The sequence below is a fragment of the Cynocephalus volans genome, chromosome 15 (genome assembly GCF_027409185.1).
Source record: "Cynocephalus volans isolate mCynVol1 chromosome 15, mCynVol1.pri, whole genome shotgun sequence".
Lineage (NCBI taxonomy): Eukaryota > Metazoa > Chordata > Mammalia > Dermoptera > Cynocephalidae > Cynocephalus > Cynocephalus volans.
Window position 1 is genome coordinate 92,756,576 of NC_084474.1, and position 18,235 is coordinate 92,774,810.

General features: G+C 45.8%; 1 protein-coding gene across 6 annotated transcripts in view; it reads right to left on the minus strand.

Moving 5' to 3' along the window:
* The window catches only part of TRAPPC9 (trafficking protein particle complex subunit 9), a 649,394-nt gene that overhangs the window by 560,475 nt on the left and 70,684 nt on the right, over nucleotides 1–18,235 (minus strand). For all 6 annotated transcript variants that reach the window (XM_063079205.1, XM_063079204.1, XM_063079202.1 and 3 more), the window contains one exon: nucleotides 12,867–13,010. In XM_063079205.1, the coding sequence (XP_062935275.1) occupies nucleotides 12,867–13,010 (144 nt within the window). The remainder of the gene's footprint in view (nucleotides 1–12,866; nucleotides 13,011–18,235) is intronic.

Consider the following 18,235-nt stretch of genomic DNA (forward strand, 5'->3'; position numbering starts at 1 on the left):
CCTCTCCAGCTCACCACCCTCCAAGAACCTCCGCCAGTTCAGCCATCCCAAAGTCTGTGCTTTCAGTTTCTTGTGCAGGCTTCATTATGCAGACACGGTTGACCACATCGTTGGCCACTGGTGATCAACTCAATCCTCATGCCTCTCCCCTCCCAGAAGGCTACAGGGTGGGGCTGAAAGTCCCAGCCCCTCATCTCCAATCCTGCCTTGGTCTTTCTGGTGACCAGCTCCCATCCTGAAGCTACCTAGGGGCCCCCAGTCACCTCGTCAGGGAGTCAAGCCCAGGCAAGGGCGTGGTCAAGAAGAGCATAGCACCACATCAGGGGAGGTGAGGTGGTCAGCAGCTTGGCAAGCCCACCACTCTAGGAAACAGGGAGAAGCACTCCGCACACCCGGGGTGACCAGAGAAGGGAATGAGCAGGCGATGTCTAGGCTGAGACCCTGAGCAGTACGCTCAGTTGCCAGCATCGGAAAACCCAACCTCAGCTGGCTCAGGGAAAAGCAGACTGCTGCCTCAGGGAACCTGACAGTCCAGGATCACATCGGGCGGGCTCCCGCAGGCACCAACGCGATAGGCCAGGACAGGTTCCTGCGCTCCATTCCTCAGCCACGTCCTCGGCTTTGGTGCTGCTCCCACACTCTCCCCCAACAGGACCCAAGGCAGCTGCCAGCAGCTCCACTCAAAAGCTGCACAAAGAGGAAGCCCTCTCCTCCCAGGGGGCTCAGATCCAGCCCCAAAACTTAGCCTGTGGTCCCTGATGGCCTGCCTTTCGTACAGTAAATTTATCAGGAGAGGAATTATAGGATCAGCCATAATGAGTGGGCCAATTCCTCCAAAACTGCCTTCCCAAAAGAAAAGTCAGGATACTACTAGAAAGACAAAAGACAGGACAGGAACAGGGAGTCACCCTGCCAACATCCCCCACAGAACTCAAGGGTTAGAAAACCTGGTTAGGTGAAGGCTGGGACAAAGGCTGTACTGACAGCACAAAAAGACAGTCTGAAAAGGACAAACACATGGCATATTCAAACAACAAAAAGGTGACCAAGGTGGGTCAAGTATAGTAAGCTCTGCACTACCCACTGAATCTACACATGCTGATCTGAAGACAATCCTCTCTAAGTCAAATGTTCTTCTCGGAGTTCCAGCAACAGTTTTCCATTTCCAATTGTGCTAAGGTGATGTATCATAAAATGTTTATAACAAATTTCCCCATTACTTCAGCTTTAGTCCAGGAACAAGTGCAGCTCTTCTGGGAGTTGTCGTAGGCCTTTCAAAGCCACTACACATAATGCAGGTACATTACGGCACAGATGCGTGTTATATTCAGCTGTGTACATATCCACTGTGTCAGGTCGAAGAGCTGGCTGTGTACTTTGTTTTGTCCTGAATAAATGGGCGACTTTGGGCATGTCAAAGCATTAGGGACCTCGCCAGCACAATGGCCAGGACACCAACTGCCCTACCAAACCCTAACAGTTTTAGTGAGAATCAAATAAGGCGAGAGACAGAAATGCTATCGGATGACCTGACAAGAGTTTCACATGAAAGAGAGACAACTGGTGAAAAAACACATTGGAAAAAAAACCCAGCTTTGCAAGTTACCAGGATAATACAAATTAAAACAATAAGGCAACATTCTATACATATTGAATTAGCAGCACTGCTGCTGGCAGTATAATTAGAACAATCCTTTCAGAAGACAATTTGGCAATATGTTTAACAGCAATAAAAATGTTCAAAACAGCTGACCCAAAAAGACCTCTCCTGATAAAATCTCTCTTGCTAAAAAAGCCAAAGACCCAAAGATGTTCACCACAGTATTATCAACAATAGCAAATACAAACCAAGAAAAGAAAGCAAGCAAACCAAAGGAAAGCATTTGTTACGAACGCATCCAACAACATGTTGAGTATGGAGCCGATATGTGCTACCAGCGAGCCACAGGGTACGGGGTTTCCTTCTGAGGGATGGAAAAGTCCTAAAACTGACTGTGGTGACAGGTGCACCTATCTGTGAATATACTAAGAAATTCAAGTGTACATTTCAAATGGCATTTAGAGGCGTGGGACTGAGTGGAATCACCAGAGATTAGGAACAAAAAAACAAGAGGACCCAGGACCAAACCCTGAAGCAATTTCCCACCACAGAAACCACAGCAGGAAGATGGCCAGCAATGGCCACCAGGAAGGAAAGCCAGGAGGGGCCACGGAAGCCGACGGGAGGAACAGCGGCTGCTCGGGCTGTTGGATACCCCTGGCAGGGGGAAGAGGAGGAGGGAACCGGTGACCCTGGTGAGGAGAGAAGGCCCACAGCAGAGGGTGAAAGGGCGAGGAAGGAAAGCGACGGGAACAGTAAGGACACGCCCAGAGGACTCTCGGCACAGGCTTTGCTTCAAAGGGGCAGGTTTCCTGGTTGGTTTGGTTTGAGACTGTGGTGACAATGGTACATGTGCATGAATCACCCAGTGGGGTGGGAGAAAGGGACACAGAGGCTGAAGAGAGCGCCTGCTCCAGCCGCTCCGCCAGGCCCTGCCCGAACAGCAGCCGTCTTCAGCGACATTCCAGTGCCGGCCCTGTGCAGGTCAGCCTCCTCCCTGCTCCAGCAGCGTCCCTTAAAGCATGGTGCTGTACCAAAAATGGGGTGGAGGTCACGGGGAGGTGAAGAAAAAGTGAAGAGGGTAGCAGTAGTCACAGCAGCACAGTGTATCCAGACCATCGAAACCATCACTGCCCAGCCACGTCTCACTTACACTCAACTAGCTGGTATCAGGAGATAATTTATACCTGCTGGCTGAGCGACCCTCCACTTAAGTAATAAGTCTCTGTCTGATTAAGTAACCCTTCATTAACTCCCTGTTTAAAAATGATTTTACAATCATCTCACATAACTGTCCCTCTGCCACTAACCCAACCAGTACCCACTGAAGGAAAAGAGATCTGCTGCAGCCTTGGCTGGGAAAGCAGGCCTCACTAGCAAACACACCTGTTAAAGTTTAGAAGCAGAGATGCTGCATTTGGCTCTGAGATAACATTTTCTGAAGCAACAGCCTTTGCCGTCTTCCAAAATAATTGCAATGAATATGGCTGGTCTCCTGTGTTCACAGACGCCCGTTGCCACTACCTTCTCTACCGAGTTGACTCTGGTAGAGACGAGCATTCCCCAACAAGACAAGTGACAAGGTACAATAACCGGTAGCCCCTCCTGGCAAATCCTGCTCGCATTCTAAATGGGGAACTGACATTTAAACATTCTCCTAATCGCCATCACAATATGACAGGGACAGAGCCACAGGGCCGTCATGTACATGTAAATATCAAGTGGAAGTTGTTCATTAATTCAACAAGTATTCACTCACACCCTCTGTGTGTCAGGCCTTGTCCCGGATGCTGGGATTTGAGGGAGAGACACAAGGAGGCAGATGAAGACTGGGCAATGCACAGCAGGGCGTGACAGAGAGTCAATGAGGGTGTGGGTCAGGTGGCCTCCTGGAGAAGATGGCACATTCACAATCTCTCCAGGAACATGTTAGGGCTCTGCGGTGGACACAGCCCAGCCGCAAGCAGGAAGGACACTCGTGGAACTGGAGCGGGAGGATCAGAGAGAGTGAGAGACAAGGCCGGAGAGGGGGCAGCCCAGGTGGGCGGAGCCCATGGGCCACAGGAAAGAACTGGAGTTTATCACAGGAGCAACTAGAAGCCAGGGAAGGTCTGAGCAAGGGCACAATATGGTCGGACTTGCAATTTAAGCAATAACTCTAAGGGCTGTGTGCAGAATGAACTAAAGGGCAGCAAGAATGCAGCAGAGAGAAATGGGAGGCTCATGCTGCCTCAGACAAGAACCAGTGGAGGCAGGAAAGCACACGAGGCCTCCAAAGTGCAAAGGGAAGGAGAGGACAGACAGGATGAAAGATCTTCCAGGGCAGGGGCTTGAGCAGCTACGTGGGTGGGGATCACAAGAATGAGAAAGGAGAGGCAGAGAGGGAGAGTGACAGGGACTATGCCAGGCTCCCACCCTCCACGCCAGTTCGCTCAGCAGAAACCAACATGCCAGGCACATCCCAGCCCCACTGACAGGTGGCTGGCCATGACCACATAGCCCAGTCCCAGCCAATGACTGAGAGAAAGCCACCTAGAGACTTCTGAACATTTTTGTAACAGCTTTATTGAGATATAATTCACATACCAATTGACCCATACTGTTTAGCTATAGCCCCCCAAGTTCCCATTCTCCTCAGCCCCAAAAAACTAATAACCTACTTTCTGTCTCTAGAGATGTGTCTATTCTGGACATTTCAAGTAAATGGAATCATATAATGTGTGGTCTTTTGTGCCTGGATTCTTTCACTTAGCATGATGCTTTCAAGGACCGTCCGTGTCGTAGCATGAACGAGTATTTCACCTGCGGTGAAGGCTGTACAACTCTTTCAATGTACTAGTAGACTCTCTGTGAGTGCATTACATGGTATATGAATTATTTCTCCATAAATCTGTTTTTTGTTGTTGTTTTCAATTTTAGTAAGATACTCAACTTCCTATAGGCAATAGCATGACCAGTGCTTTGGGGAAAGAGGTTCTGCACACAACAGTTGTTCTGAAGTTCAGAATGCCCACAAACCCTAGACTGCTGGACACCCAAGGTTAGGGCTCCGAGAAGCAGCCAGGAGAGCAGGGGTACAAATCTCAGATGCTAAACATTATTGACTCATTTTTTCACTTATTCTCACACTAACCTAGCAAGCAACCTATTATAATCCCCCATTTATGATGAAGAACATGAGGCTGAGAAGTCCTGTCTCCACCACTACACACCGCCTCGGTGGTGGCGGCCAGCGAAGCTCGAGGTCTAACAACAGTGAATCAGATTCATGCGGTGCACTGCCAGGCCTGAGATTCTGCATCATTTCAGCTGAACAATGACTGCACTGCCTAATCTGAATCTCTACTTCCAATGACGGGGTGGCGATGCCACATGCCAACACCTTCGGTTTGGGGGATGCCAGACACCAGACACAGCAGACATAGCATGTGTTGTCAGTTACACTGCCTACTGTGCACTGCCCTGTCCTACCCTGCCCACCTCCTTTTTTTCCATCTTCCACCTACACCTCCCCACTCCAGTCAGAGAACAGTAGCCATGCTATTGTTAATTATAACATTAAAACACAAGTTATAACATCAGCACGTCTCGGAAAAAACTAGTATCCACATCTGCTAACCCCTTGGGGACATCCCGCTGTTCTCTTTTTCTCTCTCTAAGGTCCTTTTAAGGTAACTTAGGCAAAAGAACCACCAACCCCTGACCAAGGAGCTGGTGTCCAAGTCCCCCAGGAGGAAAACAATGCTGTCTTATGACACTTATCAAGCACTTCTTTGCACCAGACAGATTGTTAGGCACTTCAGGCATGTTATCTCTAATCCTCACAATAATCCTTTAAGGTAGATGCAAAAACCAAGGCTCAGAGAGGTTTTCAAGGAAACATCATCTACCAGAGTCCTCCAGCAAAATGCTGAACTGCAGTAAAACAAGCAGACAAAAGTCCTTCAGATCCCAACAAGGACAAGCCCAAGCAACCATGTGAAATTCCTATTTTACTAATAAAGCATCTATACCCTACAGCAAGAACACAGCACTCTCTACCAGCACATTATGGCAAACAAGATATGAAAACAATCCTGACCGCAGAAATGCTTTGAAATAAAGTAACTCTTAGCGCGAGCTCACCCGCTGGCCCTCTCTCAGTCTAGTATATCCCCTTTCATCATTCCTCAGTCTTTTCATTGTAGCATTAACATGTGTTATCTATAATGTGCAATTTAAAAAAAAAAAACAAAAAAACACATTTCACTCACAGTAGCATGTCTAAGATATGGTTAAACCTTATCCTCTCCCTGGGGCTTTTGATTTGAATCCTTGAAACAGTCTACCTAGCTAATTTTTCTCCTTGCTCTCTCTTTAAGTCATTTGATGTAAAAGCAGCAAGTCTTCTATTTTCCGCAGGAATTGGTGGCAGCAACTACAAACCCATCCTGGAACAGCCAATGCAAGAATCAAAATCAGGTGTCAGGCCAGATCTGACCCATAGGCTGTTACTTTGCCAAACCCTGCCCAAAAGCCTGAACAAAAGCCACAGAAGGATTTTTTAAACCAGCCAATTAGAAGAAATATCAATTTGGCAGCATAGCAGAGGACAGACTTAAACAGAAGCCATCATTCTTTCAGCCAGCATTTGAGGGCCTACTAGGTGCTGGGTTGTATTAGTCCGTTTGTGTTTCTATAACAGAAATACCTGAGACTGGGTAATTTATAAAGGAAAGAGGTTTATTTGGCTTACGATTTTGGGACAGCTGCAACTGGCGTGGGCCTCAGGCTGCTTCTGTTCATGGTGGCAAGTGGCAGGCAGCTGGCAGGTACAAGCAGATCACACGGCGATAGGAAGCAAGAGAGAGCAGAGAGAGGGGAGGTGCCAGGGTCTTTTAAACAACCAGCTCCCGTGGGAACTAACAGAGATCTCACTTGGGACCCCCACCCCCCATTCATGAGGGATCCACTCCCATGACTCAATCAGTTTCCAACACTGCCACATCGGAGATCAAATTTCCACGAGTTTTGGAGGGGACAACACATCCAAACTCCATCACAGGTGCTGTTCCAGATTTGGGTGCCAGTTCCTGTACTTGAGGCTAGCTGGGTGCAGAAGCAGACCAGCAACTCCACATCCCAGAGTGGTGGGAGCTCTGGCGGCAGCGGGCATGTGGCACAATGGGCTGCCAGTGGGGCCTGCCGCAATCATGGAAGGACGAATTCCTGGGCAACATGACAGTAACAGAGCAGCACGTACAAAGGCAGCAGAGGAGAAGTGTTCTTGTATTTGGAGAACTGTCAATAACTTAGCATGGGCCGACACAGGATGAATGTAAGGCGGTAAAAGGTGAGGCTGGAATGAATAGCAATGTGTGCCATTCTAAACCTTCCTCAAAGTAAGGAACCTCTTCCTTTTTATGAGACTCTTGTGCAGTCCACAGGACCAGGTTTGCATGCACAACCCATGATGCTTGCGAGGACAGTAGCTCCATTAATCTACTTCCAGAATGCCACAGGAGCTCTGTACCCACACACCTGGTCAGGAAGCCTCAACAAAAATGACCTGTACCAATGACCATGAAAAGTAACACAGTCATGGTTCCAAAGAAAATTCCATAAATCCTCAAGTTAGTGCTTCTATCTTACAAAAAATGATGAAAGTCTTGGGGAACTCAGAGCCTTTTCATGTAAAAAAACACCCTCATAATCTATCTTCTAAGTCTGCTCCTATTTGCACATATCAGAACATATGTGTGTGGTAGGGAAAGAGATCCCCAGATTATGCCATTATCAACTGCAAGTGACCAGCATGAGCTACACGTGACAAGAAGGCTAGAAAGACCCCTCCTCAAGCCTACTATTGTTGTTTTTTTTCTTTTTTTCTTTCCTGGCTGCTCTTTATTCCATACTTAATTTCACTGTAACAATATTTAGAAATGTTAATTATCGAGTCTGTGAGTGTTGCCATGAGCTCTTCAGAAGAAAGGTCATCTAATAAATTAAAATATCTATCATTCAAAAATAACAAACTACCACACAGAATTTGCCACATCCCAATTGTCCAAATGAGAAAATGGAGGCCCAGGAAGGATTTAATTATTGATCCTAGGTTACAGTAATTAGAAGTTGAGGGGAGAGACCTCCCGACTTTTGTCCTTTTCCCAGAAGACTCCAATTAACCAAATACCATTATACACAGGCCTTCAGGAGACAGCTATTCATTCCACAGTGTCAAATGCCCCAAGTTCTTCTCCTTTTAAGCTAAGTATCTTTAACTCACTAATTAATATGACCTCAAATAACCAGCAAGACACTGTCAGCATCTCATGGGCAAATAAATCTCTCTGCCACCTGAAAACACACAGCCAGGACCCCATCAGTCACAGGTGCATCTTCCCAAGACAAGTGGGAACTTTACACTCTACTTCCAGAGTACAGAGTTATGCTGGCTTTTCACTAGAAAAAGCAACTTATGTCTAACAAAAATAAAGACCACACAAAAGCACAGTAATTTCATTCTCTGTTTTCTCACTGGGAATTAACTGTCTGGCAAAAAAAAATAAAAACCTAGAAAAAATACATCATTATCACAGATACTCCTCCCTTTTCCCGTAAACCGCCTGATCTGAAATCTAATTGAGTCCAGTTAGCTTTGTCAGTTATCCAAACTGAGATGATGAATCTCTTCTGACTTAATTCTATGAATACCTTGAAACAAAAAATCCTACCATGACTAATTCAAACTCAAATTTTAAATTTAATTTCTCCTCCGGTACTTCTGGTAGATCTCAAAAGGAGAAAAAGAAAAGAAATTCTTTTCAGAATTCCAGTGTGTGGAAGACACACTGAAGAGCCAGCACTGCAGGTGCAATTATCTGAGGTCGGTGGCCCTCCCAGCAGTGACCACTGGTGACCACACGAGGGAGACAACAGGTCTGAGAGGAACCCACCTGCAGCATGGACCGTCCCTTACTCAGGCCTCACTCAAGAAGTATTCGAATGGCCTCGTTAAGACCACGGGCGTTTTTTAATTTTTTTATTGATTAGATATATTTGTGGAGTACAGAATTGAATATCAACACGTGTACAATATGCAGTGATCAAATCAGGATAATTAGTATCCTCACATCAAAAAAAAAAAACAAAAAAAACAAAAAAACTTTAGTGTTCTACAACATCCAAAGACATTGCATAAAACATCTTAATATTTTCAGTCAAATATTTAACCTGGAAACTCCAAAAGACAATAAATAAATATATCCTTATTTTTAGTCAACAGGAAAAAAAAAAAGACCACAGGCCACAATTAGATACGTCATTTCAATAATATTTTATATTTAAGTATTTTACATGCATTTATTAAAACAGCCTTCAACATGACCTGTTATGTCTAATTACTCAAAAACATAGCATTCAGATGACCCTTTCTAAAAGATCACACGAGGAGTAAGTACAACGGTCACATGATAGGTTTGCAAGCAAACAAATCTTAGGAACATAAACAGAATGAGAAAAAGAGGGTGGCAAGAGTCAGAGGTAAGGAAAGAAAACTGCTGGCAGATCAGCAAGAACTCTCGCTGTGTTCTTCTTGTGGAGGTGTTCTTTGCCACCTGAAGAAAGATGCTGAATCTGAGACCCTGCCAGCAAGGGCAGGGCAGACGGACAAGCGAACATTCACTCCTCCTCGCAGTCACCTGGGTTTTATCAACAGTAAATGGACAACAAACGGGGGAGAAACAACGGGAACGTTTAGCAGGGAGCCCTGAGTGCCATCTACTCACTGCGCTTCCCAGCGGCCACTTCACGGACACACGTGCAGACGCAAAGCCATAAGCGCTGAGGCTGGCAGATGCTCTGCTTCTCAGTGCCGTCTGCTAAAAACAGGACAGAGCCCACGTGTCTGCCATGGAGAGGCCGCCTCATCAACAATCACGGATCCCGTGTACAAGCTCAGTCACTTAGCAAGCACTGAGTGCTTCCCACGTCCCGTGTAAACTGCAGAACACCCAAAGGGAAAGAAATGGCCTGTGCCCCCTGGAGAAACACAAAATCCAACAGAAATACAAAATGCCACATATGTATACATACATGCATATTATAAGAAGAATGTGTTTTTGAAAAATGCCTAAAGACCCAAGTCAGAATCAACCTTCCCCAAAGCAGCCGTGCTTACAGCTGGGACACCACTCACACTCGAGCCGGCATGTGTTCACAACCTCCTCCTCGCCAGGCCCAGCTGCAGCAGCTGGAGACAGAGCAGGAGCCCTGCATACTGAGCTACTTCTCCCACGGAACTTCTGGAGGGAAGACAGGCACTGACCAACTAAATATGCAACTGATCACTGACTTATAACTGTGATAAGTACGTGAAGGAAGAAACAAACAACAGGAGCCCCTGGTCTAGCCAGCTCCTGAGAGGACTCCGAGACCCAGAGGAGTCACTTGGTAAAGGGGAGCCGGGGTGGGGGTGGGAGGAGGTGCAAAGGCCCTGCTGTGGGAAGGAAGATGTGTACTGAAGAGAAAAGACGTTTCCAGATGTGGCAGAAGAGGCAGGTGGAGGTGTGAGTAGTCCAGGGAAAGAATGTGGGGCTGCGTCGCCATGACTTATGCTGTGGAAGTCTGTACACACTTAAATGTGAGGTACATGGGGACACTGGTACCAAGAGAGAATGGAATTATGGCTAAAGGGGAAGAGAGACAATGCAATGGGTCAGGAATGGCACTCAAGATTCTAAGCCCCAGCACACACAGCCTCTTCATAGTTGCTGGACCACCAGGAGGGCCCAGAAATCCCAGGGGAGAGGTTGGGGGGAAAGGGTGGCACTCCAATGGGCTTGGGAGAGCAAAAACTCAATAGAGCAAGTAACACGCAGACCCTGGCCAGTGCCCACCACAGGGTGCCAGCCTTGCCTATCCAGAAGAGGCTGCTCACTCTGGGAACTCTGCCTGAGTCTGTTCCTCTCCCTTCACAGAAGCTCCAAAGTACAAATTATTCATCTGACCAGCTTCCACGGTGACCTTGCTGCTTAACCACTGAGCTCTGCAGGTAGGATGAAGACAGATGCAATTCCAATGCAGCGCCAGAGGCAACGGGAGCCAACAGTGCGCAGAGGAGGAGCCGTGCCACCATTCTCAGGGCCACTACAGAGCAGGATCCCCTCAGGTCACCAGAAGTCCCAACTAAAAAAACAACAGCTACTCCACACCCAGCAGGTCGCTAATATCCACAATAAGTGGTAAGTGCTTTAAAAACATTAGTAACAAAGAGCTACAGGAGTTCAGGGAAGGAGAACCCATCTCCAAAAACGGTGGCCATGGAAGTCACTCTAGAAGAATCGACATGTTCTTTAAAGAATGTAGTGTTTCAACACATGCTCCTTGGAAGATAAACTTCATGAGCGAAGAGACGGCATGAGAAGGACATAAGAGCTGCTCAAGGAATGAAGTTCACATCATCTGAGTGAAGTTTAAGGACACACAGGGATGAGGATGAGACTACACAGAAAGAATCTAGTCAGATTCTGTGATGTGCCTTGGAACGTCATCCTGCAAGCCAGGATCCTCCACTCTTTTTCTGCTAAAAATCAATGCCGTATTTTTATGTACTAGCTCCTGACCGAGACCTTCCCTCTCTCATTTTAAGGAAGCACGTCGAGACGCAGTTAAGTGAGACCGACGGGATGACGTGAATCTGCTCCCTTCCTTTGTACAGGCGACCACGCACAAACTGCAGCACGTTTGTGTCCACGCTAACCATGACTGAGCTCTCAGCGTAAGTTCTGCTATGCATGCTTTACAGGAATTGACGCATTCGAACCTCACAACCGCCCTAGGAGATAGGTACCCTGTGTTGTCTTGGAGCCAGAAGACACTGCTACAGTAACAGGAAAGAGAGAACAGTCCGGGAAAAGCAGCAGGTAACGACATAGAGAAATACATATTAATTTTTTAAATGTAAAGACAGAAGAGCACGAAACTTGGTAAGCTGGGATGTGGGGATGAAGGAGAGGGTGGGGGAGCCACCTGAGGTCTCCACTTGCATGGCTGCAATGACAGTGCAGTGCTGTAGAAGGCAGTGATGTGCCACCCAGATCACCTTTCAGGAGGAGTGACCGATTCCCCTAGGCGCCACCTCATCCATGATCATGCCCCTTCCTGGGAGCAGTGGGCATCCAGGGCCTGGGCATGGGTGTTTAAGGACCTAGTCCCTCACCACACAGTAAGAGAGTCTCTGATGGGGCCCCCAGCTGCAGGCGTCCCGGTGGGTCAGCCGAGGCCTTACCCCAGCTGCTAGAGAGAACTGCATCACCCTGTTTCCAATTGCTGGTGAGTACGAGACCACACAGGACAACTCTGCAGGGCCACCCGAGCTCGAGGCTTGCTGAGGCCTTTGTTGATACTGCACTGAAGCCCAGCTTCTCCCTCTTTCTCTTCCCGTCAGTGGGTGTTGATCCCACGAGTACTTCCTAATGAACTTCCCACACATTAACCTACATAGCAGCACATGCTTCCCCAAAAGCCCAGCTGGCACTGTACACTGAAGTGGGGCAAGTGACACAGATGGGGCTGGGGGGCATCTTGCCCCCAGAGATGGGGAAGTGGTTGAGTTCCCCTTCTGATGTGCTGATTTTCAAGTGCCAATGGAGCATCCGGGGAAGATGTCCCACAAGCAGCAAAATAAACCTATCTGGCTAGAAATTAACAGATTATAACTGATGCCCAAAAACCTGATGCCACCCAGGAGCCACGTGAGAAGACCAGATGACTGAGGAAGGAACCGGGAGGAAGGCAGCCCTGCAATGTGGCATGATCCTGCCAGAGCCACACAGGCAAGCCTCACCTTCGTTCTGGAGTCTAGGACCCAAGTCACCCTGGAGGGACACAAAGGGGCCCTGGAGTTCTGTTTCTGATCTGGGTGCTGGTTAAAGGGTGGCCACTTTGTGAAAATTCAGTGAGCTGTATTCTTACGAGTTGTGTACTTCTCTATATTAATGCTAGACTTTGACGTTTAAATTTTATAAAACATGGGCAAAGAACAGGGGAGGCCACACAGAGGCTGAGAAGGGGAAGCCCGAGAGGCAGGGAGACCGGGGAGGAGGAAGGGGCGGTGGCAGGGGTGCCCAGAGTTGTGAGTAGGGGCAGAAGGCCCACACCCATCTCACCAGCAGAGGGCGGGGAAGCATCATCCTCCAGCCCAAACCCACACTCAGGGTTTCCGTGAACCAGCATCTGGAGGGCTCTCACTCACGTTTCCCTCAGAAAAAATCATGTTTGAACTCACCCTGATCTGACAAAAAGTCCAGCATGGTCTGCAAAAGGAAGGACAGGTGCCTGACAGAGAGAGCGGGATTGCCCATTCTTCGGGAAGCATAGACCAACTCATGCAGCAAACGCATCTGGACGGCAGCCCAGCCTCTGTGCGTGCCTGCAATGGAAGTTAGAAAGCATCATAAACACGCTTCCAGAGGGTGCAGGAAATACGTTTAGTGTAATGTGTAAAACAGCGATTTAAAGACAATGCCTTAACTATCAAACTCAAAGGTCAACAAAAAACATTTTTCCTAGGGAGGGAGGTTTTGGTGATGGGGAGCAATAATCAGCCACAATGTATATCGACAAAATAAAAAATAAAAAATAAAAAAAACATTTTTCCTGTATTTACTGACCTTGGAAAATAACTCTGAAGTGGCACATTTTTCATACATTAAAAATACGTTTTATATTATACTTTCTCTCTTCTGCAAACACACAATTTCAAAAATCCCACTTTGAAATAATTATAATAAGCTTAGAACAGAGGATTATGGTTTTCAATAGCATGCATTTGAGTTACAGACATACTTTTCTCAAGAAAATACTGATATGTGATGGGCCTTCATTCTCAACAGCCAAAGACATTAAAAAGTGCATTTATCTAAAGGACATGTGCAGAAAAGTGGATAGCTAAAATAGAAAAAAAAAAAAAAAAAAGATTATCAACAGCTTGTTATGGTTGCTCCAAGACAGTTCAGCATGTTTGAAATTAAAAGTGGGGGAAATCAGATGCACAACCAATTGAAAAGTACCTCGTTAGGATAACAGAATTGTAGAGTTATTTAATCCACTTCCCTTTTGGCAACAATTATTATTTTTAAATATTTTCCACCTTAAAACCCTTCGCGAAGAAGACATAATAATATGAACCCACAACAAACAAGTTTCCACACAGGGCTGTAAGTTCAGGGGCTCTAGTGTCTTGGTGAAAAGTTGGGGGGAAAGATTTCAGACGCACGTCTCAGTCATATTGGGTCTGATTCAAAGACATCGCTGACTCAAGGCTGTCTTCCAACCTGCCCAGAGCTCATGTGCCTGGTGGGTGCTCAGAGATGAGCCTGAGTGACCTCCCCCACTGCAGTGGTCCCCACACCGGATCAGCGAGCAGAGTCACTTACAGAGACTTTGACATACAAATCTCACCACATCCTCAGCACCAAAGCTGTGATTTCAGTACATGTGGAGTGAGGTCAAGAAATCTGACTTCTTAACCTACACACCAAATGACTCGCATGATCAGCCAGATTGGTAAATCACTGTTCCAGCTGATCCAAAACTTAGGTCATGAAAAAATGCAAAAAGGTGCTCTCAAGCTCAGATAGAACCAACATGCACTGCAAGTCTATGACAGTGCATGGTAGGTGGTCAATTAGCAAGGTTTTACTGAGAATTTAATATGAGGCAGGCGTAGGAAATAGAGAGGGGAGATTTAGTACCTGACCTCCTGGACTTTACTTTCTGTGGGGAGAGCCAGGCAATAGCCCTTGGGAAATACGTGAATGCTGTGAATGCTGTGAGGAACACAAATAATATCAGTGACAGCTGACGGGGGGAATGGTGCTGTGCTAGCTGAGTAGGTGGGCAAGGAGGTGACAACTGAGATGAATCCTCAATGAGAAGAAGGTGGCAATGCCAAACTATAAAGCGGAGACAAGAGCAGTATGTGTCATAAAGTTGTGAGGTTTAAATGCAAGAACCCACTGAAAGCACTTTTGGCAGTTTACTATAAATTCTGAATAAATGCTAGTTCCTATTAATGTTATTACTCAGTGAATATAATGTGGTTAACCCACAGTATCAACCTCTAGCTGTGAAAGGATTGATGATCCAACCTGTCCTCTTGTCTCACTAAGAATAAATCCTCCACTGTTCAGATCTCTGCTGATGTATTTACTGGGTAAAACGGCCTGCTTGGGTGTTGAAATCCCCCATGCAGGTTATGACTCCTGCATTTGAAGACTGTGTTAGTGGCTGCTGCACCCCCAGGACAGAGCCTGGCAAGGAGTTAGGTGTTCAGTGGATATTGACTGACGAACAAATGCCACCAAGAAAGGCAGCCCTTTCCACCACTCGGACACACGGACCATTCCTTCTCCTATCCTAACCTCTGTCTGTCAGCCTACTAGTATCTTAAGACTCTGCTCAAAGGGTTCCTCCACATATAGCCCTTACTGGAATCTTCTCCTGCCCCCCTGCCCCACACACCTGACCAGTCCCTTTTCTGTATTTCCACAGTATCATGCACAAATTTCAACCCATAGGACTTATCTGACAGGTACAGTGAGGCACCTGTAAGCTCACGTATTTGTTTCTTCCATTAACTCTTTTTTTTTTATGTTCTGTTTTGTTTTTACTGGTTACGAATATTCATGAGATGCAAATTGTCACCACTCGTGCCTAAGATGTGATGGTCTTCCATCAATATTCTTAATTTCCTTGAGAGATAGGATTGTGCCTTACTCATCCAAGTGTCCTCAGTGTCTAGTAGGATGCTTGATATACAGCTGCTACTGAATAAGCACGTGGATTAAATTGAAAGCCTGATGAAAGAAAACTGCCCAATTTTTAGACATGCACACTCAAGTACGAAGATGTGAAAGGACATGATTTCTAAGATTTGCTGTAAAATACTTCAACAAAGAGTGAATAAAAGAAAAAGGTAAAAATACAGCAAATGTGATAAAATCTTGGTAATTACTGAATCCGGGTGATGGGCTCATAGTACTATTCTCTCTAATATGTGTATATTTAAAGTATTTCATAATAATTTTTTAATTGAAATTCTGAAGCTGACCAAGCACACACACACACGCACGCACGCACGCACACACACACACACACCACGCACACAACACACACACACACACACAACACACACTCACACACCACGCACGCACACACACACACACACACTCACACACCACGCACGCACACACACACACACACACAAAACACGCACACACACACACACCCACACACACACACACACACACTCACACACACAACACACACACCACGCACGCACACACACACACACACAACACGCATGCGCGCGCACACACACACACCACGCACGCGCACACACACACACCACACACACAACACGCACGCGCACACACACACACAACACGCACGCGCACACACACACACACACACACCACGCACACACACACACACCACGCACAACACGCACGCGCACACACACACACACACAACACGCACACACACACAACACGCACACACACACACACCACGCACACACACACACACAACACGCACAACACGCACGCACACACACACAACACGCACAACACGCACACACGCACACACACACACCACACACACACAACACGCACAACGCACACACACACACAACACGCACAACACGCACGCACACACACACACAACACGCACGCACACACACACACAACACGCACAACACGCACGCACACACACACACAACACGCACGCACACACACACCACGCACGCACACAAAACCCACAATATTTTATATCCTAGCAGTTTATCTTCCAAAAATCTTTTGGAATGGCATTTTTCATACAACTACAGGAAAGGTAAAAAAGACAAGTGCCTGCAATATTCCAATTGTCAAAGAAGCTAAGACCAAATGCAAAAAAGAAAGTTGCAGGATATAAAATCAATACACAAAAATCAGTAGCACTTTAATATACCAACAACAAACTAGCCAAAAAAGAAATCAAGAAAGCAAGCTCATTTACAATAGTAACCAAAAAATTAAAATATCCAGGAATCAGTATAACCAAGGAGGTGAAAGATCTCTACAATGAGAACTACAAATCACTGCTGAAAGAAATTAAAGAGAACACCAAAAGATGGAAAGACATTACATGCTCTTGGATTGCAAGAATTAACACTGTGAAGATGTCCATACTACCCAAGGCGATCCACAGATTCAGTGCAATCCCCATCAAAATACCAGTGACATTCTTTACAGAAATAGAAAAAACAATCCTAACATTCATATGGAACAATAGAAGACCCCAAATAGCCAAAGCAATACTGAGCAAAAATAAAATAAAGACAAAGGCGTAATACTACCTGACTTCAAACTATACTACAAAGCTATAGTAACCAACAGCATGGTACTGGCATAAAAAACTCAGACAAATGGAACAGAATAGAGAACCCAGAAATCAGTCCACATACTTACAGCCAACTGATATTCGACAACAGCACCAAGAACATACACTGGGGAAAGGAGAATCTCTTCAGCAAATGGTGCTGGCAAAACTGGATATCCATGTGTAGAAGAATGAAACTAGACCCATATATCTCAACACATACCAAAATCAACTCAAAATGGATTAAAGGCATAAATGTAAGACCTGAAACTATAAAACTCCTAGAAGAAAACATAGGGGAAACACTTCAGGATGTAGGACTGGGCAAAGACTATGAATAAGATCGCAAAAGCACAGGCAACAAAACAAAAAATAAACAAACGGGATTATGTCAAACTAAAAAGCTTCTACACAGCAAAAGAAACAGTTAACAGAGCAAAAGGACAACCTACAGAATTGGAGAAAACATTTGCAAACTATGCATCCGCCAAGGGATTAACATCCAGAATAGACAAGGAACTCAAACAACTTAACAGTAAGAAAACAAATACCCCAGTGTAAAAATGGCAAAGGAGCTGAATAGACATTTCTCAAAAGAAGGCTTACAAATGGCCAAGTTACCAAAAAAACTGCTCAATATCACTAATCATTAGGGAAATGCAAATTGAATCCACATTGAGATATCATATAACCCCAGTAAAACTGGCCATTATCAAAAAGACAGAGAATAACAAATGCTGATGAGGATGCAGAGAAAAGGGAAACTTCCTATACTGTTAGTGGAACTATAAATTAGTGCAGCCACTATGGAAAACAGTATGGAGGTTTCTCAAGCAACTACAGATAGATCTACCATATAATTCAGCAATTCCATTACTGGGCATATACCCAAAGGAATGGAAATCATCATGTTGAAGGGACACCTGCACTCCCATATTTATCTCAGCTCTATTTACAATAGCCAAGATATAGAATCAACCTAAACATCCACCATCAGATGACTGGATAAGGAACAAGTGATACATATACATAATGGAATACTACTCTGCCATAAAAAAGAGTGAAATTCTGCCATTCGCAGAAGCATGGATGAGCTTGGAGAAAATTATATCAGGTAAAACAAGCCAGGCACAGAAAGAGAAATACTGCATATCTTCACTCGTAAGTGGGTGCTAAAAAAAAATTTAAGGAAGAGAGAGAAGATAAAAGAAAAAAGAAAGGAAAGAAAGTAAC